Source organism: Cordyceps fumosorosea, assembly GCF_001636725.1.
Source record: "Cordyceps fumosorosea ARSEF 2679 chromosome Unknown scaffold_1, whole genome shotgun sequence".
Classification (NCBI taxonomy): domain Eukaryota; kingdom Fungi; phylum Ascomycota; class Sordariomycetes; order Hypocreales; family Cordycipitaceae; genus Cordyceps; species Cordyceps fumosorosea.
This window is the reverse complement of record NW_017387301.1, coordinates 2,722,617-2,746,134: the sequence shown is the minus strand read 5'-3', so window position 1 is coordinate 2,746,134 and position 23,518 is coordinate 2,722,617. Positions and strand designations below refer to the sequence as shown.

Sequence of the window (23,518 nt, the reverse complement as noted above, 5' to 3'; positions counted from 1 at the left end):
CGCAACACTGGTTGGCTCCGTGCGACCAAGTAGTTAGCTTGTACGGCGCTCAAGATGTTGAAGGAACACATAGCTGATGCAAATATCAGGCTCCTAGGTGCATTTACCGAGAGCTCAAAAACCTAAGGAAATGGGGAGTTTTTTTTCTTACAGCTCAATAGCAAAGACCAAGTTGCTTGAGTGTTTGGCAGGTGCTCGTCTCCGATATCTGTTAGTGGTAATTCGTACATCAACCTATTTACTAGGTAAGTAGGCATCTACATAAACGAACTGCCAGAGTGGCAACCTAGAAATGGGTGGCAATATTCGACTATAATTATCCAGTGGCTACAAAATACTAATTTGACTACCAGAAACTAATCAGTCACCCGTCTGTCTGCCTAGCAGTCGAGACATGCTCGTGATACCGCCGTCCAGCAGCAAGTTCGTGGAGTGATATGGGCTGTGCATGCAGGCGGCGCAGGCCACGCGGTGCTGTCTTACCTCGATACTGCAGTACATGTGCCAGCCCCTTTTGATTCCAGGAAAGGAGTCTATTTTGACACTAAACGGATACCAGTACGAATCAGTCCTTATTTGACTAACCGTCTCACGTCGAACCCTAATCGGCTGCCAGATAATAAACTCCAAGTTGATTAATAAATGACATGTAAATATCCGTGACAGGACCCTTCTACAGCAGCTCAGCGCTACGCCCAGCTGTCAGCTTGGCCCTGGATCCGCTAAAGTCCAAAATCCAGGGCACTCTAGACTCCTCTGACGGAAGAAATAAAGATCCTCACGGAGCCCCTCAATTCCCAAAGTCTAACCTGTCTGCGGATAGTTTTAGTAGTAGTGAGGTAGACCGAGATACCTTGGGCTGCTTACCTTACAAAGTCACCTGCTGGCGCACTTTCCCCACGAAGATACCTCCGCCCCAGGTAGTGTCCCCACGGCTCCTCACCACCAAAACACAAAGCTTCAGCACGCTGTCTCTCTCTCTTCCAAGCCTCGACCCTCAGCAAACAGCAACCGCAACCACCAACCATCCTTTCGCTCTTTTCCCTCTCCTCCTCCTCCTCCTCCTCCTCCACCACGTCTCTTGCCACCTTCAACCCACACTCCATGAGTCGCCTGTTCCGTCTTACATCGATTTTGCTCATCGCTACGCGCCCTCCATCGCCGTGACGCTCTCCTCTCCTCCAACTACCTTACCCTTTGCCGCCCAGCCAGATGACGGCCGTTGCTCTTGTCCCACTCTGAGCCCCGCGCCGCCTGCATTTCCTGGATCCTCGCTCCTTGCAGCCAGCGCCTGCACCGCACATCACTCTTATTATTCTCGTCGATTCCTCTTCCTAGCCCTCACCGGCCTGCTTACCCCGGCGCTTACTTCTCCTGCATCCTCGCCCGCGGTTGCAGCCGATAGACCGCCAACATGGGCAATATCACCAGCAAACCCGATGACCAGGCTGCCGCCCTCTACCTCAGGGACCAGAATCGCTGTATGCCATCCCCGCGATCCCTTCATCACCTGCAATCTGCAGCCTGCAGTTTTCCCGACAACCCCCCTAACATTTTCTCTCTACCTAGTGACTATTTCCTCCCTCATCGTTACCAATCCGCGAAAACGCACATCTGTCCATGTTACCCCAAACACCTTCCCTGCGACCAGGCTGGCTGTCATCCGGACATCTGGTGAACAGGCCCCTGTAGAATTCGTCCAGGTGCGTTGGCGGCCAGTCTCTTTCGACTTGTCTTCTCTTTCTAACCACTTGGCTTTTCTAGGATCCCGAGCCGGGTGCTTCAGGCTTCTTGCTCAAGCTCGATAGCGACGATGAACTCATCTTCACATTCACTTTCGTCTTGCGCCAGCCAAGCGCAACCCAGCCTACCTCCCCTCCTCCCGATGCGACCACCGCTACTCCCGATACCAGCATATCTGGGCTAACATTCGTTTGCGGCTCTACCTCGCGCGAAGTCGAAAACCTCGTAACTCGCGAGTTTCTTGCCAACCCGAACCTCCACAAAAACGACAACGTCGCTCTCGTCGGAGACTATTCCACCAGCGGCAGCTCTTCTGTCACCTTTGAATGGACTTGGAAATGGAAACCTCCCAAGCCCGTCGAGGACAAGATCGGCGGTTGGAGAAATTTCTGCAGTGTAAGTTCCCGCCGTTTTGGGTGCCATCTCCCCCGAGTGCTGACATGGCCTAGTTTGTCGAGTATGATTCCCGTGCGCATCGCTTGCACGCCCTCGCCAGTTTCTCTTTCTGGGTAGCTTGTATGTACTTCCTCGCAGGATCGTGTCGCTAATTTTTCTCGGCTGACCTTCGTATCGCAGCCTCTCCGGTCTCCCCAGCCTACACCAGTCAACCTAACTCTCCGAACCCTGGCTTCCTGCTCGGCTCGCCTCCAAAGATTCGTGTTGCCTCTGCTCAATCAGTAGACTCTCGCTTACACTCCGACATCGACGAAGTACCATTATCGCCTTTGCCTGGCGCACTAGAAACCTTTTCGCCATCGATACTACCGCAGGTCCAGGAGCCCGTCAAGGTCGACGTCTCATGTCCGCGTCCTGGTGAGGATGTGTCGGTATCGGATGATGGTCCTGTCTTTCGGGCCACTCTTAAAGCCCTGGAGCAAAAGACTGGCAATATGCGAATCCACATGAAGAGAGTGCTAAAGAGTGCCGAACATGCGCATACTTGCCAACTAGTCGCCAATGAGGCTTTGGTCGCTTTCATGGACGCTTTGCGTGAAGCCTCCAGCACCAACGCGCACGCAGTTCAGCCTGCGCTCGAACACTATTTTGACAAGATCGCCCGTGAAATCCTAAGCTACGACCGCCAGAACACTGCAAACCTGCAGAAGATCATCATCGAGCCGATAAACAAGCTTTACCAGCTCGACATCAAGCAAGCAGAGGCAAAGAAACGCGACTTTGAAGATGAGAGCAAAGAGTATTACGCATACGTATCGCGATACCTTGGCCAGCGCCACGACTCGGTCAAGGCTAAGAAACTCGCTGACAGCGACTCCAAATACCAAAACAAGAGGCGCAACTTCGAGCTCAAACGATTCGACTACTCCAGCTTCATGCAGGATTTGCATGGTGGTCGCAAGGAGCAAGAAGTCTTGTCGCACCTGACAAAGTATGCTGATGCACAAACCAAGGGTTTCCTCGCCACGGCAAAGAAGATAGAAGCTCTTCTGCCGCAGCTTGACGCTCTGTCCTCGGAAGTTAGTGAGGCCGACAAGGAATACCAATATCAAAGACGAGAACGCGAAGAAAAGCGGCGTTTGCTGGAAAAGAGTAACACCCCCTATCTGGAGCCCGAACAGGCCAGCCTTGCCGCCGTTCCGCCTCCGACCGCGTCTTCTAATGGCAACACGGGCCACAATTCCGACTCGGAGATAGGCAGGGCTGATAGCACCGGCTCTCAACTGAGGTCGACGTCATCTGGCGGTCAGGTCAGCATATCCGGCGTCGAGGTGGTCAACCCCCAAGGCGGCCTACCCACAACCATCGGCAGTCCCTCTCAAAACACCAAATTCAAGGGGTTCCGTGACTTAGAGGAACCGAACCCTTCACAGTCTTCCGTTCCGCATCGCAAAGAAGGGCTTCTCTGGGCGCTCAATCGCCCCGGTGGCCATGTTGATCCCCGAAATCTCAACAAGCAAGGCTGGCACAAGTTTTGGATTGTGCTAGACCAGGGTCAGCTGTTGGAATACAGTAACTGGAAACAAAAACTAGACCTCCACATGGATCCCATTGACCTGAGGATGGCATCTGTGCGGGAGGCTCGCAATGCTGAACGTCGCTTCTGCTTTGAAGTAATTACCCCTAATTTCAAGCGTGTCTACCAGGCTACATCGGGAGAAGACATGAACAGCTGGATAGTTTCCATCAACAATGCCTTGCAAAGCGCCGTGGAAGGCAGAAGCGGCCGTGAACGATATGCCGCACCAGCAAATACAAGCCACGACTCGTCCATTAAGAGAGACATTGGCTCTATTCTTACCGGCAAAACCCAGGCGCTGATGCATAGCAGTAGTCATTCGCACGGCAGTTCTTCGAGTGGCATCCCATTCCGCAGAATCACTGTTGGAGCTCGACCCGCGCCAGTACGAACCCACAGCGCAGGGTACGATGAAAACCCCGACCAGCTTCTGCAAATGCTTCGGGACAATGACCAGGGCAATAACTGGTGCGCTGACTGTGGATCGGGCTCAAAGGTTGAGTGGGTGTCTATCAACTTGGGCATTATCCTCTGCATCGAGTGCAGCGGCATTCACCGTTCGCTGGGTACTCACATCAGCAAGGTGCGGTCATTGACTCTCGATATCAAGTCTTTCACTGTCGATATTGTCGAATTACTCGTTTTGATTGGAAACCGAGTTTCAAACATGGTTTGGGAGGCGACCCTGGATCCCACGACGAAACTTGCTCCGCAAGCAACTCGCGAGGTCCGCCTCAAGTTTATCACCAATAAATACGTCAACCGAAGCTACGTGCAACCAATATCATCGACTTTGTCGCATTACGCAACGCCCGATGAGACTTTGCTGGCAGCAATTAAGAAGAATGAAATCCAGCAGGTTTTGTATGCGTTGGCGCTCAAGGCCAACCCCAACGCTGTTGACAGAATGAGGGGAACACATGCCGTGTGGCTGGCACTGGCAGCGGCCGATCCAGCGTCACCGTCACCAACACCCGGGGCTACCGCGGACAAGGAGGGAAAGCAAGTGCCATTCCCAGTTGCAGAATTGCTGACGCAGAATGGTGCTGAAATCCCAGCGACACCGCCTGCCTTCCCGCTGGGCCGCTTCGCACAGCTGTACGTTCAGCAAAAGCAGGGCAAGACTCGAGCAGGAGTAAGAGACTCGGTCCAAGTGCTCCCTAACAGTGGGTGCGAGGTGGAGAGAACACGCTCCGATACTGCCAAACTACAGAAGCGCATCAGCGCCGGTGGGAGACTGGCCAGGTCGCCAATTCCTGAGAAATAGGAGAACGGCATTTGGGATCGACTAACGGGGCTTGGCCTATGTTACCACATGATGGAAGTGCGCTATCGCAGAAATGCAGAACGACTTAACCGCCACGATTTAATGGGACGGATGAACAACAGGTTACGTTTATTAAAGTAAGGGACGGTACGTTAATATGGGTTGGGTATAATTTGTGGCGCTTTCTCTTCTTGACGCTGGTTTTTTGCTTTTGATTTGGCGGCTGGTGTATTTTTTTGTCTCTTCTGCTTTTCTAGCATTGCCTTCTGCCCCTGCCGCTTCTTCCCTTGTCGCTTCTCTTTTTTCTTTCGTGCAGAAGGACAGGGCGTGTATTATTTTTCCTTCTTTTTTCTTTTCTGCCGGAAGAAGGAGTCGAGGCGTGCGGCCAGACAGCGACACATGAACTACTACAGTGTTTCGTTTCTCAAGATCCAAGGTGCTGCAATGAGCAACATCGTGGCGGCGACTTTTCTTTCTCCCGCACAGCTTATCGGTTTTCTTCACGACCAATGGATGATGAGGCCAATGGGGAGCTACACAGAGCTGGTGTGCCACAAGGCTATAGAGTTTCACGACATGGTTTTAAATTCCGGGATGGCCTTTTGGGTTTGACTTTTCCTCCCATTGCTTTTTTCTCTGTTTCTGGAATACATATCGACAGATGGTTGGACACGACATGATGGTACGGAACATAAGTACTCTGTAATTAATAATGACAGGAATTCACGAAGCATTTCTGGAGCACATAAAGCTAGATGTGATAAACCGGGTCGTTTGTCCGAGGTGTTATTGCTCAATTATATTTAGCAGCTACCCTATGGCTGTTGACGCCGATGGTAGTTGGGGAATCGCTGGAAGCACTGTACACACAGAAGCGCAAGGTAATGACGTTGAGCTACAAGGAAATCGAGTCACGATGAGTCTACGACGCGGGGCCTTCCACGTGATGACAAGTTTGTCTCACAAAAGTGCGGGTGGCGACGAAGCATTGAAGCTCTCCCGTGGCATGGTGATGGCCCCCCATGTTCCATCGCACAAAGATCTGTGCATGGAATCGAGATGAGGGAATGCAGGAACCCGTTTCAGTGGTCTTTTTTCCCTTGTATGGTGCGAGAGCCGCAACCTGTTGAAGAGCAGAAATGGCAGGTCCGAAGATCAAGAAAACATCAATCCAAGCGGCACGATGGAGCGCCCTCGTGTTGGATGGTTGGTTGCTCACGAGGGGAGAAGGGGAGGGGGGGAAAGGGAGGGACGCCTTGTCAGGGTGTGAATGGTTCGCCTGGTCGGCTGCCTTGCCAGTCACGCATCAACTTTTGTTGAAGGTTGGTGAGCGTTGTACGAGGTTTGGGACGGGTACCGTTTACAGCTATGGTGGGTGTAGAGGTACTTGGTGGGTACGTCTATGTATGTAGGTGCTCCCAGATCGTGGCGATGGTGCTGCTGGTTTTGGAAGGGCTAGAGTGGACGCCGCTTTTTTTTAGGTGGACAAGGCTGCCTTGGTCTAGCTGGAGAGGCGCAAGACAACCTAAGGCCATTGGGACAGTCTGCGAGGTCATTTGCTCTCGAGGGAAGTTGGGTTAAAAATTTATGTACATGGACTTTGATAATTTGATTGATATTTTTGAAACCAATTTATTTGTTACTTTTTTTTTTTCCCCGGGAATGTAGGAGGGCATGTAGTGGCACTGGTAAAGAGCACTGGTAAAAGCGGCACCGCACCGGTCAGCAAGGCAGTTCCCCCCCGTTGTTAGCAGGTCGCTAGAACAGGCTACCACTAGCCTACCTTATGTTGTATGTACAGTACATGCATAGGACCACTCGCTCCCTCCCTGGTGGCAGTGGTGCTGGTTACCAGCATTGAGTCTGCTGAATGATGCAGTGCGCACCGCCGAGGCGAACCACCTGCTATCCCAACTGCTCCATCGGCAGTGACTCCAGGCGACTCCAGGCGACTCCAGTGACTCCATCAGCCCACCCCAAACCTGCACGAGGCTTCCCTCTCTTCTTCATCCACCAGCGCTTTGCACCAGCGCGTCACGCCCAATTCCATAGTTGCATTTTATTTCGGAGGGTTTGTATTTACGACAAGGGCATCCGTGCCACATTTCTTGCTCTGACTTCCTTCCCTCCCCCCCCTTTCCTTTTATTGACCCTCCTCGCTCGAAACCTCCCTGCCTTTGACTGTCTGCCTGGACCTCGTCATCTTGAGTCTTGGCTGCCTAGCTATCCTGGCTTCCCTCGACCAACATAGATCTCTTATTACTGTGCTCGTTCTTTTCTTCTGCTCCTGCTCTTCGTCATGTCGCCTAGCGGCGAAAAGAGCTCTCTCAAGCGGGCCCGAGTAAGTCTTTGTGCTCGCGCCGCCCGTCTTTTTTTCCTTGGTTTCCTCGTTCACCACGCTGACAACGTCCTCGTCGCAAAGGGCACCGTGCCTGACGAACCGGCTGAGAGCAAGAAGCCTCGCCGCTCCGACCGCATCTCCGCCGAGGACCGCGATGCGCCCAACGGCGCCGCCAAGGACAAGACGCCCGTCTCCCGCGACAACCACCTGCCGTCCCCCCTCACCACCGACGCGACCTACGGCTCGAGCGACGCCAAGGAGCTGACGCCCACGCCTGCCGGCGCAAAGACGGTCGATGAGACCACGCCACGCAAAACCGAAGATGACTACGCGCAGCTCCAGGCCCTCTCCTCGCCTCCCCAGGATACCCAGCCCGTCAGCCAGCTCCTGGACAAGCATCTCGAGTTCGACGTCGACGCACAGGACTCGACCGAGGAGGGCGTTTGGGGATTCCTTGTTCCACTGGACGCAAAGTACGGCGACAAGCCCAAGGTCCTCAAGAAGCGATGCGCTTGCCCACCCAATGACTCAATCAAGTCGGCCACTAATGCCGAGAAGAAAGATAACGTCCGTGAAACACCACCCGCGATCCATGAAGAGGAGGCTTATGAGCGCACACAGATCGGCGGTATTGCGTCTCGTGGATACCTCATCGGTCGTCACCCAGAGTGCGGTAGGTGTTATGGCCATACCCCTTTTCTTTCATTCATAGCGCCTCTAGTCCCTAACTAGCTATAGATGTTGTCGTGAGCGAGGGCGTTGTTTCCAATCGCCACTGTCTGATCTTTACCGAAAACAACGGAAATGATGCAGTTGCAATCGTGGAGGACTTATCCAGCAACGGTACATTTGTCAACGAGGCCATTGTTGGCCGCAACCAACGCCGTGAACTTGAAGACGGCGATGAAATTGCCGTTCACGGTCGCGCTCGATTTGTCTTCCGGTACCCCAAAAGCCGTCACACCAGCGCATTCCTACAACAATACACACTACTTCAGAAATTGGGTAAGGGTCACTTTGCCGAAGTCTACTTGTGCATTGAGAAATCGACTGGCAAGCGCTTTGCCGTCAAGATCTTCACCAAAACGCCTGGCGTGGACGAAAAGTCAAAGACGGAAGGTCTACAACAAGAGATCGGCATGCTCATGGCCGTCAGCCACCCGAACGTGCTGTGTCTGAAGGATACATTTAGCGAGCGAGACCGCGTCTATCTCGTTCTAGAACTCGCCCCGGAGGGTGAGCTTTTCAACTACATTGTTGCCAAGTCTAAGCTCAGTGAAGACGAGACCAGGAAACTGTTTAAGCAACTGTTCCATGGTATCAAGTATCTTCACGAGCGCAACATTGTTCATCGGGACATCAAGCCTGAGAACATCCTGCTGGTTGACAAGGATCTCCACGTCAAACTGGCTGACTTTGGTCTTGCCAAGATTATTGGCGAGCAATCATTTACTACTACACTCTGCGGCACTCCCAGCTACGTCGCGCCTGAGATCCTTGCCGAGTCTAAGCAACGCAAGTACACCAAGGCCGTCGACATCTGGTCCTTGGGTGTTGTGCTCTACATTTGCTTGTGCGGCTTCCCACCATTTTCTGACGAGCTCCTGTCTGCGGATTTCCCCTACAACCTCTCCCAGCAGATTAGGAGCGGCCGCTTCGACTACCCGTCGCCGTACTGGGACTCTGTCGGTGACCCAGCCTGTAAGTAGCCCTCAATCAATCCTTGGCATGACCAAACTAACGGCTTCCTAGTGGATCTCATTGATTCGATGCTGGTTGTCGACCCTGAGAAGAGATTCACGGTCGACCAATGCCTTTCCCACCCATGGCTCACGCAGCAACCGATGAACGTTAACGATAGCACCGGTGGCCTTGTTGGCGGCATTGCTGGTCTTGAGGTGAATCGTAGGGCCACAAAGCGAGAGCGCACCCTGTTGTGCCATTATAATCAGGTGCTGGTTCCGGAGCATGTCACAGCTGGCAATGCTAAAAACCCAGTCAAGGTCTTCAACCCGAGGGATCGCATTATCAACGTCCCTCGCGAACAAGCACCATCAGCGCAGCGAGCTCCTGCAGAATTTATGGAGATGGGTGGCAAAGGTGACCAAGTCCTTTATCCAGACCATGCCAAAGGCAAAGGCAGATAAGGGCAGTCACTGAGAGTGCCGCGTTAATACGCTGTCTTGGTGTTTTCTTTTTCTTCTATCAACCGTTTTTTATGTATAGCAGCATTCGAGTATTGGCATTCTTGTGTTTTTTTTTTCATTGCATTGTACATAGATATCAGACATTGTTTGTACGTTTGGGTTCACATGGACAGAGAGGGGATGTTGGAGACGTTGATTGTTGGTGGCTTTGTTAGGTTACGTGCTGACTTGAACTCATTCTCGGGTTTCATGTTGGAATGGTGGTTAGGAGTACCAAAAGTCTTAAATCAACATTGCTACAGTAAAGACCTTGTTCGTCTTCATCGTGATAATACATAACTACTAATACACAATGCTTGGTTGTTGGAAAGTTGAAAGTTGCAAGGTATTGAGAAGGGTCACGTGCGAAATCACCTGCCCCTTTACAGGCCACCGCTCTCGCTTAGCGCCCACATTTTGAGACGGCAGAAATTTTGGCGGGGTCTTGGTGGAAAGCACGGATTGGAAGTTCACAGCGACACAGCAGCAACTGCCAAAAAGACAGCCCCGCCCCAAGGGTTATAGCAAACTGCACTGACTGACTGCCCGCCCTGTATCACACTTTGGTAGCCCAGTTCAATCCCTCCTCTCATTGACATCCACCACTGGGATCAAGTTGACGCTAAAGCACCACCCACCTTTACCTTTTCGGTTGGCCCCTCCGCTGAGTCAACCTCTCTGTGCTGTGCCTCGTGTGTCCAATTTTTCCCACTCCCCGCCTACTGTCTACTGTGTGTGTGGTGTGGTGAAAGAGTCCCTCCGCGTCGATAATCAACCCTGCCAAAACGAGGGCATATCCCATCGCCAAAATACACCCTGAACCTCGATCGACGGAAACCAACCAAAGCAGAAGCACAACCGCGGAACCCCACGACGACAACATGCCTGCTGCCAAGAGCGACGCGCAGCCTCAGCTGCTCTTCGTCGACGGCTCCTTCGAGGAGCTGGCCCGGGAGATGGCCGACTACCTCAAGGCCGAGGACGCGAAGCAGCTGCTGAGCGGCGACAAGGCGCCCTCCAAGGAGGACGTCCTCGCCAAGCTAGTCGCGGCCTCGAGCGCTCTCAACACGGTCCCCGAGAAGGAGTACACGGCGGCGTCGAACCTCATGATCCACCTGGTGCTGCAGTCGGCCGATCCGAAAAAGTACCTGCCCGCGCTCTGCGCCAACTTTGCCAAGCCCATGGGCAACTCGCCCGTCCACGGCGCCGGCCTCTCGCTCAACGCCCTCTCCACCGTCTTCAACCTGCTCGAGCCGGCCGACCCCATCCGCGCGCGCGTCTTCATGGAGATCCTCAAGTTTCTCAAGGCCCAGGGCATGTTCGACAGCCTGCGGACGTACCTCGAGCGCCTGCCCGCGTGGCTGGAGTCCTGGGGTGCCGGCGAGGAGATTGAGCGCAAGATTTACGAGGAGGTGGCCGACGTGGCCGCCGAGGCTGGCGAAGAGAGGTACGTTGCCTTGCCCAATATGTCGTTGCCGTCGGCGGATGTAGATAGAGATGCACGCACGTTTTCTAAGAGGGGAATGCTAATTACCATTTCAAAGTGAAAGCTACGAGTTCCTGCTCAAGGCCCTCCGCACCTTTGACGCCGACGACAAGGAGGAGCTCACCTCGGACGACGCCCAGCGCCTGTCCCTCCGCGCCGTCAAGATTGCGCTCCTCTCCAACACCTACTTCCTCTTCCAGGACCTTCGCGCCATCCCCTCGATACAGGCGCTCGCCGACACGCACCCCGTCTACGCGCAGCTCCTCGACATCTTCGCCGAGCAGGACCTCGAGGACTACAACGACTTCAACGACGAGCACGCTGGCTGGGTCGCGCAGCAGAAACTCGACGGTGACCGCCTGCACCGCAAGATGCGCCTGCTGACCTTTGCCAGCCTCGCGGCCGCCACGCCCTCGCGCGAGATCGCCTACGACAAGATCTGCCGCGCCCTCCAGATCCCCACCGATGAGGTCGAGCGCTGGACCATCGATGTCGTCCGCGCCGGCCTCGTCGAGGGCAAGCTCTCGCAGCAGCGCCGCATGTTCCTCGTCCACAAGGTCACCTACCGCGTCTTCGGCCAGAAGCAGTACCAGGAGCTCGCCACCCGCGTCGACCACTGGCGCGCCACCCTCGGCAACGTCCTCACCGTCCTCCTGCAGGAGCAGGCCGCCGCCAAGGCCACCCGCGAGCGCGAGGCCCTGGAGCTGGAGCGCAAGCTGGCCGGCGCCGGCGCCGGCGGCAACCAGGGCGGCGAGCGTCGCCGACAGCAGCGCGAACGTACTGACAACGACGACTAATTTCAAGATGTGTCGACGAGCCTGTTTTTAATTGTTTGTCTACTTCTTTTTTTTCCAGCACGCATACAAAATCATCATTGGTGGATGGGGGATGTTATTTCGGCTACGACGCATGAGTAAACACACAAAAGTCTCCCCAAGGTTCGTCTCGGCTGGGAAAAAGAAGGACCAAAAGACAAATTTTGCAAAGTTCAATACCATGTATACGGCGCAATGAAAAGTATAACGCATATTGAGGAGGAGGGGGTTCTCCCTATGGCTCGTTTTTGGCATGAATGAAACGAAAACGGGACAAGGGGGTGGAAGGAAGGAAGTACGAAGAATAGAGAGGGCTGGGGACAAGTCGACAGTATCCAAACCAAGTCGACTTGAATTGTTTTTCTGTTCGGGATTCATCTACTGAATAGAGAGAGAAAAAAGTGTGGGGTGATGGATGATCTTGAAGGAGGATATACTGGCGAGAGGGGGTCTTGTTTATTTGTTTTTTTAATGTCCTCCCTTAAAGATGATGCTGTTTACAGAGCGAATGACGATTGAAAAAAAAAAGTTTATAAGAGAAGCAAAACTACCAGCGCCGTGATGAACAACAACCTACGTGAATAGGACGAAAAGATGTAGGAAACGGACGAATGCAATGCGATTATGTAGTAATGCCATGTGAACTGGTGTGTATCGTAGGCCAAAAAGACACTCTCGAAAGAAACCACTGACAAAAACACTCTATGATATGAACAACCCGCAGGACAACATGTATATATCTCTTCCCAGCCACAACACACAGAGATGCATATTTAGTGTTCCATCCAAGTCTAATCTGCGAGAACCTCGCGCAGCATGACCAAAAAGTTGTCATGGAGCTTGTGCACCTCCTCAATCTTGGGCTTGACCGGCTCGCCCGCCCTACGCCGTAGGGTGTGCTGCTGCTTCTGCCTGCGCCGGCGCTCTGCCTCGATCGGGTCCAGCTCATCCTCGGCCTCGGCTTCGAGCTCGTCCTCCGAGTCCTCGTCGTGGAAGTTGTTGAAATCCTCAACGTCAGCGCTGTCGAGGCCAAAGTCGGAGACGTCAAAGCCGAGACCGCCGGTCACCAGGCTGCCGCCCATGCCGCCGGCTGCATTGGACTCGGCGGCCATCTTTTGCCGCGTCTTGTCATTGTGCCACTTCTTTCGCGCCTCTTGCCACGCGATCAGCGCGTTAATCTCCTCAATTGCCTTTTCCTTGTCAATGGTGCCCGTGCTGACGCCACCTTCAAATAACGCGTTGACGTTAAGCGTGCCATTTTTGGGGCCTTTACGGAGGAATTCGAGGATCCCCTCAATCCATCCCATGAGCTGGGTGAAGAGCCCATTGTCGTGGGTGTGGACCTCATGAACAAACTTGTAAAAATTGTGCTCATGGCGCTGGCACAAGTCGATAAACGCCTGAACCGTCTGATTGGGGTCCGCGGATGCGTCTTGCTCCCGGCACTTGTCCACCGTCTGGATGATGTCGTTGAAAAAATCTGAAAAGTCGGTCACACTGTTGTAGACGTTGGCTGACTTGTAGACGCGGACGAGGGGCTCGTAGAAAATAGTAAACAAGTCGCGGAAGAGCTGCAGTGTGACGGGCTCCTCGACGAGATTCAGCATCATGGCCTTGTCACGCTGACGCGTGCACAACTTGAGAAGCTGCTTGAGGTGAGAGAAGAGCTCAGCGCCTTGCTTGAGCTCCTCGTCAATGTTTTCTACAGCGTTATTGAAGGCGACGTAGGCATTAAAGAGCCGCTGGGTCTGTGGTCCCGTCAGCTCAGGCTCCAACAAATCCGAGCGCAAAATGGTGACAACGAGATCCATGTTCTCGTCTTCTGCCTCTTGCCGAATAGCCGTCTTAATGTGCTCCTCGGCATTTGTATATCGTTGTAGCTTCTCCGAGAATGTCGGGTCACCAATCTTGCCATTGAGGATGTCAATAGATTTCTGGAAGCTCCTGATGCCGTCGTTTAAGGTCAGGGAAAATATGCGCTGCAGCAACGAGCGCGTACCAAACGGTTGCGCCATGAACACGTCCAATATGCCTGACATGACAGCAGCCGGGTTGGCGATGCGAATGATATTCTTGATGATGGTATAAGGCACCAACGAGTGAATCCTCCGGGCCTGCGCAAATACCTCTGGGGAATTGTCCTCAGCCAAAAAGAGGTGGTAGATGACGGCAGCAACTTCGATGCGCAGCCACTCTGCAAACTTCCGATACTGGATGCTGAGGTCTCCGATTGTCTTCTTTTCCTTGATTTCCTTGAAGAGCATGGTGAGACCGTTGCGCTCGACAATGTCCCGTCGAAACTGTTCCATGTACTCATCAAGCTCAGCCGCACGTTTGCGAGCGATTTCGTAAAAGTTCTTTTGTTCCTCGACACGCTTCTCGTCTAGGGCCTTGCGGCGGACAATATCCTCAACATCTTCGTCAGTTGGTGTGATGGTGTCCGTAGTCAAGAACTGCTCCATGGCAACTGTGTTGGCCACCTGCGGATTGTGTAGCATAGAGCGGATGAAGGATCGCAGAGAGATTCTCTGCTTCTCGCGGCCGAGTACAACAGTCTATAATAAAATTAGCGGTTGGTTTGTTCCGACTCAATTTTAACGCCAATACGTACATCTCCATTAGGAACACGATCTGGCGTAGCGCCACCAGGAGCCAGTCTCCCATCAGCAGAGAGTCGAGGCGAATTTCCATTCCTGGAAGTGCTTGATTGCATCGATCTAAGAGAGCCAGCTCTTTGGTGTCCAGGCGATAATCTAGCAGACGGCGCATCAGGTTCCACAGACAGGCGAGTCAATCGCGTCGACACGGTGGACAGACTAGCTCCATCGTCAGAGTCGGCGTTGCCACCAAAGGCGGACATTATGGTCGACGCCGTGGAACTTGACTTGTTCTTCCTTGGCAATGAGGGGAGGGCGCGGCCGGGCAGCTCAGTTCGAATACGCTTGTGTAGACGGCTGAAGTCACCGTAGCGGCGGGCGATAAAGTGCTCCAGTTCGCCCTTCTTCTTAACGCGGAGGATAAACTCGGAGTGCTTATGTTGACGAATGTTGCGCTTGATCGAAACGGTGCGCACGGCGGCCACGTTCACGTCCCAACCGTTGATGTAGTTTCCCTCGGGGATAGTGTGCATAACACCGGTGTCAATGGCGTTGGAATCGACAATATCAAGCTCGGAGAATCGGATGCGCTCTTCGAAGCCAGAGGAAGTGCCGATTCCAGAGACCATCATGAGTTCGACCATCTTTTGGGCTTTGATGGCGAGTTTTCTCCGCTTTGTCTCTTCGAGGCGGTCCTCTGAAGAGGAGATGTGCTTGGTTGCAAAGGACTCGAGGAACTGCGGGGGTAATAAAATGTTAGCAGCTGCGGTTTCGACTATTGCATGTCAGGTTCATAAAGAGACGTACGACTTGTAGTTTGTCCTGCCAGAATTCCTTTTCGCGCGCCTTGTCGAGAAAGGGAAAGTCGCGGACATGGTGAACGAAAATGTATCGCAGAAGGGGCAGCTCTGATTCTTGCGGGGAGATCTCGCCGTGTTCAGATCGAAAGGGGGAGCCGAAGCGCTGGAGCGCAGTGGGAGAATTAAGCTCGTTGATTTCATATACACTCTGCTCGGCCATGAGCTCTCGCTTCAGGTCTGAAGCAATGGCGCATTAGCAAGTAGGTAGGTGCTTGGGCGAATGGCTCCGGCGTTCGGAGAGGGGCGGGGGTGCAGCTACTCACAATGTTCTTGCTTTCCGGTGAGGGACTGTCCCTCTGGGGGCAGCTCAGAGGACCTGGTCTTGGTAATTTGCAAGGAGGCGCCATCCTGGGCGGCGGTGGCCTCGACGAGCGTTTCTTGATTGTCGCCGGTCATGGCTAAAAGTGGTGATGTTTCCTGGTGCGTCGGGTTTCGGGTTGGTGTGGTGGGTGTGGTGGGTGTTATCGATAATCAGCCCAACGTATGTCTAGGCCTTCGGTCTCGGCGATGGCTTTCGGGTCAACGCTGCGAAGTGTAATTGGACCACTCAAAGCAGAAATGGCGGAAGAAAGGTCGTAGGACAGCAGATGGGAGGACAAGAGGTTGTAAAGCGGTAATTGCGTCAGCTTGGTACAAGGTAGGAGCTTACCCCAGCAACGGCAAACGGGAGACGACTGGGTATCAATAGCGGTCGCGGCGCAAGGCCGTACGACACAGCCAAGAAGAATAAAGAAAGCCGGGCGAGAAGAAGAGACAGTAGACTACAAGACACTCGTACTTCCGCTTCTTGCTTCGTCTGCCGAGTTGTTGCTAGGAAGGAAAACTTGGAGGAGGGGAAAACTTGGAAGCAGCAAACTGGGCGCGTAATAACCTTATACTGGGGAAAGCTTTCTGACAGCTGAGATTGGACGCCTTGTTGCTCAGCCCGAGGCTGGCTTGCGGCGTTGCCCCTCTCTGATGTGGCTGATGCTGATTCACGGCAGCGTTGCGGCGCTTATTACAACACTGGAGATAACAGTTTGTACAGCGGGGGACGAGGGGCTACGGCCAACTTCGCCCACTGTATTGCCTCTGCTTTGCTTGATAATGGAAAACTACGCCGATGACGCTGAAATTGTTTACTAGGCCAACAATTTCTTCCTTGCCAGTGAAAATGCCAACGTGCCTCAGCTTGCGTCCTAAATTTATACTTGATTTTTCCCCCTCCTCTCCCCCCTCCTACGCGTTCTCGGCTGCATATGCCGAAGGCCCATCATACAATTACCTATGACGTCGTTAATATGGTTCTCCCATACACATCAACGAGTACGTACGTCCTTTTTTCCTTCGCCGCCTACGTCCCATATCCAAAATAAAAAGGAGAGAAGGCGCCCATGCCTCATTAATTACCCGTCTTATTGCCAGGTCGCAGAGAACTAGCCGCCATTCACTTATTCAATGCATTCATGCCTGTTTCCTGAGCATCACCAGCTCTGGTTGGCACCGGTGTCGGCCCAAACACATCAAACCCATGCAAACTTCGCCATTGGCCATCATGAGGCGGCAAAAAGTACTTCGGTTTTCTATCCTTCTTGATGCCCAATTCTCTAGCCCGTTCTACCTGCCCATGCACGAAGATGAGTAGTATGTGGCTCAGCAGGGCTTACGCGCTCTTGGCACCGAGGCAGTGCGTGGGACGCACAAGGACAAGGACGACGTGTATAATGTGGCCCTTGCAGCTTGCTATTCTCATCGTTTCCTGTTTATTTTCTTACTCTTTTTTTTTTGTAATTGCGTTTGCATTTCTGCGCCGCTGTGCTTTACGCAACTGATCCGGTCCAGTCTATGCCCAAGCAGCAAGCTGTCTCCGTACCGGCATGGTTCCCGCATTACTGTGTAACTAACTTAGTAAGTCAGGTAGGCTGCATCGCCGTCCAAAAACATATGTAGCCGTGAAGGCGCCGAGGTGCCGATTTGTGCCGCGTCAGGGAATTTCAGCACTTATCCCTTGTAATCCTTACGGCATTCTTCATTTCTTCTTCAGCCATCAGTTCTCTTACAAAAGTGCTATCATTCGCCATCGCCAATTTCTCTGTAAACTGGTTCCTCGGCAAGCAGAACCGAGAACAGTATAACTAGGCAGTGCACCTCAGGGTCTCTGATTGGATAGCTGGCAGAATGCTAATTCAATTACTCGAATACAAGGGGGTATAGTACGCAATGTATGTGCGGCTCGTCAGAGGCTGGCGGCAAAGGGCCTGGACCTCGACTCATTTCCGCCAAAAAGGAAATAATACAGATTTAAATGACGCTTCATGCAAGATGAGGAAATAAAAAAAAAACACAAACGGAGACTTCCCCACTTGCTGTTAAACAACAACTTTCCACGACTGGTATCCGTTAAACAACTTCAGCTGCAGCTCCGCCGTGGCAGTGGCAGTGACCCAGCGCGTGACGTTTCGCTGCAGCCTCATGCAGCCAACTCGGGGCTGCCGACAACTTGGCTCCCCCCGGCCAGCGCCAAAGAACGGCGTAATAACAGCGGAGCTGCCAATGTCGAATGTTGCTTCCCTTCTTGGCAGGCGTCATCTCCCACCCTGGAAATGGTAATGATCCATGTTCTTAGAGCTCGTCAAAGGCCCGCAGGCGATCCGTTCCCCGTACCGGCGTCTTCCACAGGATCCTCGTGCGCCTCGTCTCCGTGACCTCCGGCCCCGGCGGCTGCCTCGAGTCGGACGAGTTGAGCGGCTCCAGGACGGAGATGGCGCGGCCCAGGTCGTCCGTCGCGCCGCCCCGCGCCGCCGCCGCCCGCCCCTTACCATCAGGAGTGCCGGAGCTGCCGCCGCTGCTGCTCACCGTCCACATCAAGACGATCAGCACCAGCACCGCGGCCGACATGACGGACCAGACAATCTTGAGCCGGCGCCGCGTGCGCTCCTGCCACTGACGGTCCGCGCGCTCCCACCGCTCGATCCGCTGCCGCACCGCGTCGACCCGGTCGCCCAGCGCCCCGACCCGCGCGCGGCCCTTGTCGATGCGCCGCCGCAGCGCCGTCACCTTGGCCTGGTGGTTCTGGAAGTGGCCCATGGCGCCCAGCTGCGTCGCGATCTGGTTCTCCAGCCCGCGCGAGTCCCTCTCGAACGTCTCGTGGATGGCGTGCGACGTCTCGGCCAGCCCCTTGAGCGACGCGATGGTGACGTGCAGGGCGCTCATCTTCTCGAGCACGGCGTAGTAGGCGTCGTCGAGCTGCCGCGATGCATTGGCCGAGAAGTCATTGAGCTCGGCGAGGGATTGCGTGAGCGTCCTATCCGTTCGTGGTCAGCTAAAAATCGTCCTCCCACCCTTGTGACAGTGCGTGCATTCCGGAGACATACTCGGTGCGGCCAGCTATTCTCGCCTGGCTCTGTCGCAGCTGGGCAGCATTGCCGCTGCTCTCCATCGAGCTCGCCCTCTGCTGCTGCTCCTTGCTCTCCCTGGCCAGCGACGGCGCGACTGGCGGGATTAGCACGCTGCCTCGCCTGCTCTGGTCCGGGCTCATGGTAGGCGACAAATTGTTGCTGCGTGGCGTGTCAAGCGACATGCGAGCGTCGCTGGGGGCCAGAGGCGGCTGGCGAAGAAGCCGGGTGCCGCTGGCCCCCGCAACGCCGCTTCCTTCATCGTAGTTGCCGTTGCCCAGGCGCTCCTTTCGGGTCCGGCTCGGCTTGCCCGGGGATGTAAGCTCGGAGAGCGATCGCTTGATTTGATGGCGTCGAGTCGGCGACGTCGTGGTCTGGGGCGAGGCGGCAAGGTTTGTGCTAGACATGATGCTATCTTGTCCTGGAAGGTTGAGCCTCACCGCACCTACGTAGCCCGAGGCCCCATATACAGGGTAAATGCAATCAGGATTGTTATCTCGTGTATTTTCAATGTTTCATTTCGTACTGCGGTTGCAAGAAGATGTTCTCGGTGGGAAAAACGAGCTTGACGAGGCGGAGCTTGTTACGCCAGTAGTGGCCAGTTGCAAAATCCGGGTGACCACCCCCGCCTGTTAAGGTGGCGCAGATTTGGTCCCCGTCATCTCATATATTCACATGCCAAAGAAGCCAGACCTTGTCTAAGCCCATGTTACCACATAGTAAACAAGGCCGGACAATTAACAACGGAAAATGAAACGGCGGATCGTCATCAATATTGGAGTTTCTATTTTAATACTCGCGTTCTTTATTGTTCATTCCCCCGAAAGTTGCCCGCAGGTCACACCCTGTACCACTCAGTACAAAATCGATTTAATACACCAGACTTCCTGTAATACTTTGAATTCTTTATGCAATACTATGGCAGTCATGAGATTTATCCTTTCCGTATAAAGTTTTTGCTGGTTGGTGTCATTGCCGGGTATTTCGGTCGCGTGTTGATATCGGAAGAAAACGAAAGGAGGAATGCATCGTGATAGAAGACAACACCCCCAACCGAGCGCTTTCAGATTGTCTTCCGAAATGAGGTCTCTATTATGGATCCTCCATCTCATATCCTATTAAAATGCAATTTGCTGCACGAGCCGTGACGATGCCGAGACTCTAGGAATGCCCTTCCAAACTTGGGGCGGTAATCGAGACCTTTGCAGCCAGCACACAAAGGGAGCATGTTTGTAGGAAACAGAGAGAATGTTACTGTCGCTGAATCGGCTAACGCGTGTCTCGTCAAATGCTCGTCGTCGGCGCGCCGCTCACGAGTTGATCAGCTTGTTGCGCTTCTCCTTGCGCTTCAGGCGCTCGATGCGCTTCTTGTGCATCTTCTCGGCCAGCTTCTCGTATCGCTCCTTCTCCTCCTTCTTTGCTCGCTTCTCGCGGATCGCGTCAACCTTGCGCTGCGAAGGGGCGTGAGGTCATGTCAGTTTCCACAGTCTTGTGCAGGGTCGTGTTGGTGCCAGTGCTTGTCCGTACCTGGCGCTCTGCCTTCTTCTCCGCCTTCATCTCATTCTCCTTGGCCTTCATCTGCGCCATCAAGGCGCGCTCCTTGGTGCGCTTCTCGTACGATGTGAGGCCTGCGGTCGGGCGAAAGGCCTTTTTCGGCGCATGCCACTGCTTGCCTGACTGGTGTGTCAGCGTCGGGGCGCCAATAAGCACTCGGGAGGTAGTTACCATTTTGTCGCATACCCAGGGGCTTGTCGGCCTGGGTCGCTTCGGGAATCGATGTAGTTTCCGTCATTTTTCTATTGGGCTGCTTGGGTCGATTCTGCCTCACATCCCATCGCCAGCGCAAAACTAGTCCACCATCCACGGCAGTGATTTTTTTTTTTCTGCCGCTTAAAAGCATATGCTAGCGGGACCGCCCGCGGATGGGGAAAGGCGGTGTGGATGCTGGCCGCTTTGACATCATTTGCTAGATACCCGGTACCTTGAATTGTGACATTATGCTACCTCGAAGCGGCATTAGCAATGGAATTTCAGAGAGATATCTTACAGTAATGCTATGCAATGCCCTTTGCAATTTTTTAATTGCTGCTACATGTTCCATGACAAATACGCGTTGTCTTCCTTGGTCAGGGTTGACCTTGTCAACAACTCTTCAACCAATCACTCTACATAATAGATGAAGCCTTGTAAGGCATTACATGACAGGACCTTGCAAACAACCCATAAGGTAATAAACAAGACACCAACGAGAACACCCCAGACAAACATTTACTCAACTATAACTATGCGTCAACTCGCCCCACGGTTGATCCCGTCGGACCGCCTACAACTCATGCATACAGTGTCGCATAGTGACAAATCAAACCAGCGGGATTGCTGAAATGCTGCGTCAAACAATGCCAGCAACATGCAGATAACCGGTAAGTTACTGGGATTGTGTTTGTATTGTTGAAATGTATCCCTCGCTTTCCTGGCAATGGCAACTGAGACGCAGGGTTGGGGGCTACATTAGACCTTTTGAGACCCGTAGCGATGTAAAGCGGCCGCTCAAGTTGAACATCACACACAGGGCGAGAGCCGCTAGAACGAACACATGTCTTGGAGACATCCGGTCCTGATATCAGCAGATCTTAGTGCTGCCCCTGTCAAGTAAGGCGTTGGCTGTATTTCGCAGTCTTGATAGTGTCGATGGCGAGAAGCTTAAGGGAAATCGAAGCAGGCATTTATAGCACCCACATGCGATCAGGGTATACATAAACCGTGATGTAGATTAATATTTGGTACGCTGGAGTTAGGCTATGAACTAGTCACGATATCAATGTGGCGGAAATAAGGTACACGAGGGAGAGAATCGGTGACGGAAACCTTGAATGGGATGATATTAGGTCGCGAATATCAAGCCGTGGTGATTGGCGCAGTGAGAAAAAGGAGAACTCCCCTCAATACGTTTCCATAGTGAGAGTGCCATCCGACAACGCGATGCGAGGGCCTTTCGTTGCGACGACGGGAGGAGCTACAAAGTAGTGCGAAGTCGAGGGCGAGGATTTCATTTCGCCATTCTGGGCGAAACCAGTTTGAGATTTCGATTCATGAGAACAGGGGGGCAAAGAGGACCAGTGCCGGGATAGTATCGTCGATAGTAGCTGAGCCCACGTCATTCGCAGGGATTCGTTCCCATGGGCAGAGTTATTGGTGGGTGCCTGGAGAATGGTTGCTTTTGCGGACACGATACTTCGTCTGTTGTTATAATTAGTGACGAAGAGCATAGCTAATTATTATCGTCGAACGTAGGAAGGGCGGCTACAATACGGACTAGCTGTGAGCAATTGTCGAGGCGCGCGCACTGGAACAATTGGGCTTGCATGCGTACGCGCCGGACCCGGAATTAACGCAAACCGTTGGCAATGCAAAAAAGCAAAACAGCCAGAAAAAAAGAAAAAAAAGAAAAAAAAAAGGAAAAAAAGGAAAATAATACAACAAAAACAGTTGCATAATATACACGAGCCCACCAAGCATCTCTCAGCAACTAGCGCCGACCAGGGGTTATCGAGAACGAACTGGCGACCTTTTTCCTGCAGGGCCAGCGCATAACGATTGTGCAGAGTTAATTCCCCCCGTATCCACTGCAATTAAAGAAGCAAAAAGGAATCCCACACATCCTAGTAGGAATTATGACTGTGACGAATTCGGGCCCGTTTATTAGTTGGTCTTGTATGGGGAACCCGAGAGTCTTGGCTGTCTACTTCACTACGGGGGAGGAATTCGTCCATTATTAACAGTCGCATCTCGCGACGAGTTGGCCGAAGCTGAAGAAGCTGGACTGATCGAGTGCAGCTGCCATACATGGTGGTATTAGGAAGTCTGAATGATATTAGCAGGCCAATCGCAATGCCAAGGCGTTGCGCAAGGGAGGGAGATTGGCGGCGCTAGCACTGGGGAGCAGGTGGCAATAGGTATGGAGTTGCAAAGGGTGCTCGGAGAGGGCAGGTCCTTGATGGTCGTTCGCATGACGCTTGGCTGTCAGCCATGTCTCTGATCGACTCGTGCCTTGTTGCAGCCTACACCGCTGAACCCGGTAGACCTGGCGATGCGAAGTCGTCTAACTATCCGAGTCGTGAGCTGGACTGGTAGTAGGCATCTCGGTCACGCTTGCAGATTACATGGAGGTTTTGACTCAACATCTGACTCTTGCCGTGGGGAGCGGGAAGACCCATGCACATTCGTCACATACTGTCTCTGCGTTTGCCGCTACGGGGCAATTGTTGCGCATATGCACTGTCGTCTATCGCCGTAACGGCGGAAGCGTGCCCTTGTCATCGGCAGGCCATCAGGATCATCGTTGCTAGTCTTATTAGCCCGCACGAAAATAGTGTCATTGCGTAGAGAGGCCATTGTTTTCGACACCGTCAATACCTGCCCGATCCGGCTTGTCTGTCTGATGGGGAGTTTGACCATGGCCGGTTTCATGCCATCCGGGGAAACCGAAACTTGCCAAAATTGAAGGCAATTCGCAAGCCAAAAAAAAAAAAAAGTCGTTGCAGGTTATGCATCCAACTAACTATAGTTAGTTCCGTTATTGTGATGTACCAAGTATGATCGCTGCCCACAGGGGGTTCCGTCCGGGGTTGCATGCCAGCAACCTGACAGGGAACATGGGCGAGGCTCTGGTTCAGAGACAAGGCGGCAAACTGCAAGGTACAGTCCCGCGGACGAGAGCGTGATGGTGCGTGCACGAGGGATACGAAGCGTCTATGAATATCCAGACTCACAAGTGAGCAACAAAACAAGGCGCGGGCTGGCTCCGCGCGCTGCATTGACCAAGCTGATGCCCTGGTGCAGATGGAAGGCGGCTGCGCGACCAGTTCACCCATGTT

The 23,518-nt window shown here is 53.4% G+C and overlaps 6 protein-coding genes across 6 annotated transcripts; 3 read left to right on the top strand and 3 right to left on the bottom strand.

Moving 5' to 3' along the window:
• Positions 1-1,414: 1,414 nt before the first annotated feature.
• ISF_00885 (ARF GTPase activator) lies at positions 1,415-4,985 on the top strand (the record flags this gene model as incomplete). Its single annotated transcript, XM_018844492.1, has 5 exons — positions 1,415-1,481; positions 1,570-1,703; positions 1,765-2,139; positions 2,193-2,259; positions 2,320-4,985. The coding sequence occupies 5 exons, from the start codon at positions 1,415-1,417 to the stop codon at positions 4,983-4,985; spliced, it is 3,309 nt and encodes a 1,102-aa protein (XP_018708942.1).
• Positions 4,986-7,284: 2,299 nt separating this feature from the next.
• Positions 7,285-9,473, top strand: ISF_00884 (Serine/threonine-protein kinase domain protein; the record flags this gene model as incomplete). Its single annotated transcript, XM_018844491.1, has 3 exons — positions 7,285-7,999; positions 8,065-9,027; positions 9,079-9,473. 3 exons carry the CDS (start codon positions 7,285-7,287, stop codon positions 9,471-9,473), a joined length of 2,073 nt encoding a protein of 690 aa, XP_018708941.1.
• A 920-nt stretch (positions 9,474-10,393) lies between these two features.
• Positions 10,394-11,795, top strand: ISF_00883 (eukaryotic translation initiation factor 3 subunit M; the record flags this gene model as incomplete). The annotated part of the gene is made up of 2 exons (XM_018844490.1): positions 10,394-10,959; positions 11,057-11,795. 2 exons carry the CDS (start codon positions 10,394-10,396, stop codon positions 11,793-11,795), a joined length of 1,305 nt encoding a protein of 434 aa, XP_018708940.1.
• An 809-nt stretch (positions 11,796-12,604) lies between these two features.
• Positions 12,605-15,666, bottom strand: ISF_00882 (PX domain protein; the record flags this gene model as incomplete). Its single annotated transcript, XM_018844489.1, has 4 exons — positions 12,605-14,368; positions 14,425-15,147; positions 15,218-15,447; positions 15,534-15,666. The coding sequence occupies 4 exons, from the start codon at positions 15,664-15,666 to the stop codon at positions 12,605-12,607; spliced, it is 2,850 nt and encodes a 949-aa protein (XP_018708939.1).
• A 2,205-nt stretch (positions 15,667-17,871) lies between these two features.
• Positions 17,872-19,051, bottom strand: ISF_00881 (hypothetical protein; the record flags this gene model as incomplete). The annotated part of the gene is made up of 2 exons (XM_018844488.1): positions 17,872-18,553; positions 18,624-19,051. 2 exons carry the CDS (start codon positions 19,049-19,051, stop codon positions 17,872-17,874), a joined length of 1,110 nt encoding a protein of 369 aa, XP_018708938.1.
• A 903-nt stretch (positions 19,052-19,954) lies between these two features.
• Positions 19,955-20,436, bottom strand: ISF_00880 (Cgr1; the record flags this gene model as incomplete). Its single annotated transcript, XM_018844487.1, has 3 exons — positions 19,955-20,095; positions 20,172-20,317; positions 20,385-20,436. The coding sequence occupies 3 exons, from the start codon at positions 20,434-20,436 to the stop codon at positions 19,955-19,957; spliced, it is 339 nt and encodes a 112-aa protein (XP_018708937.1).
• Between the last annotated feature and the right edge of the window lie 3,082 nt (positions 20,437-23,518).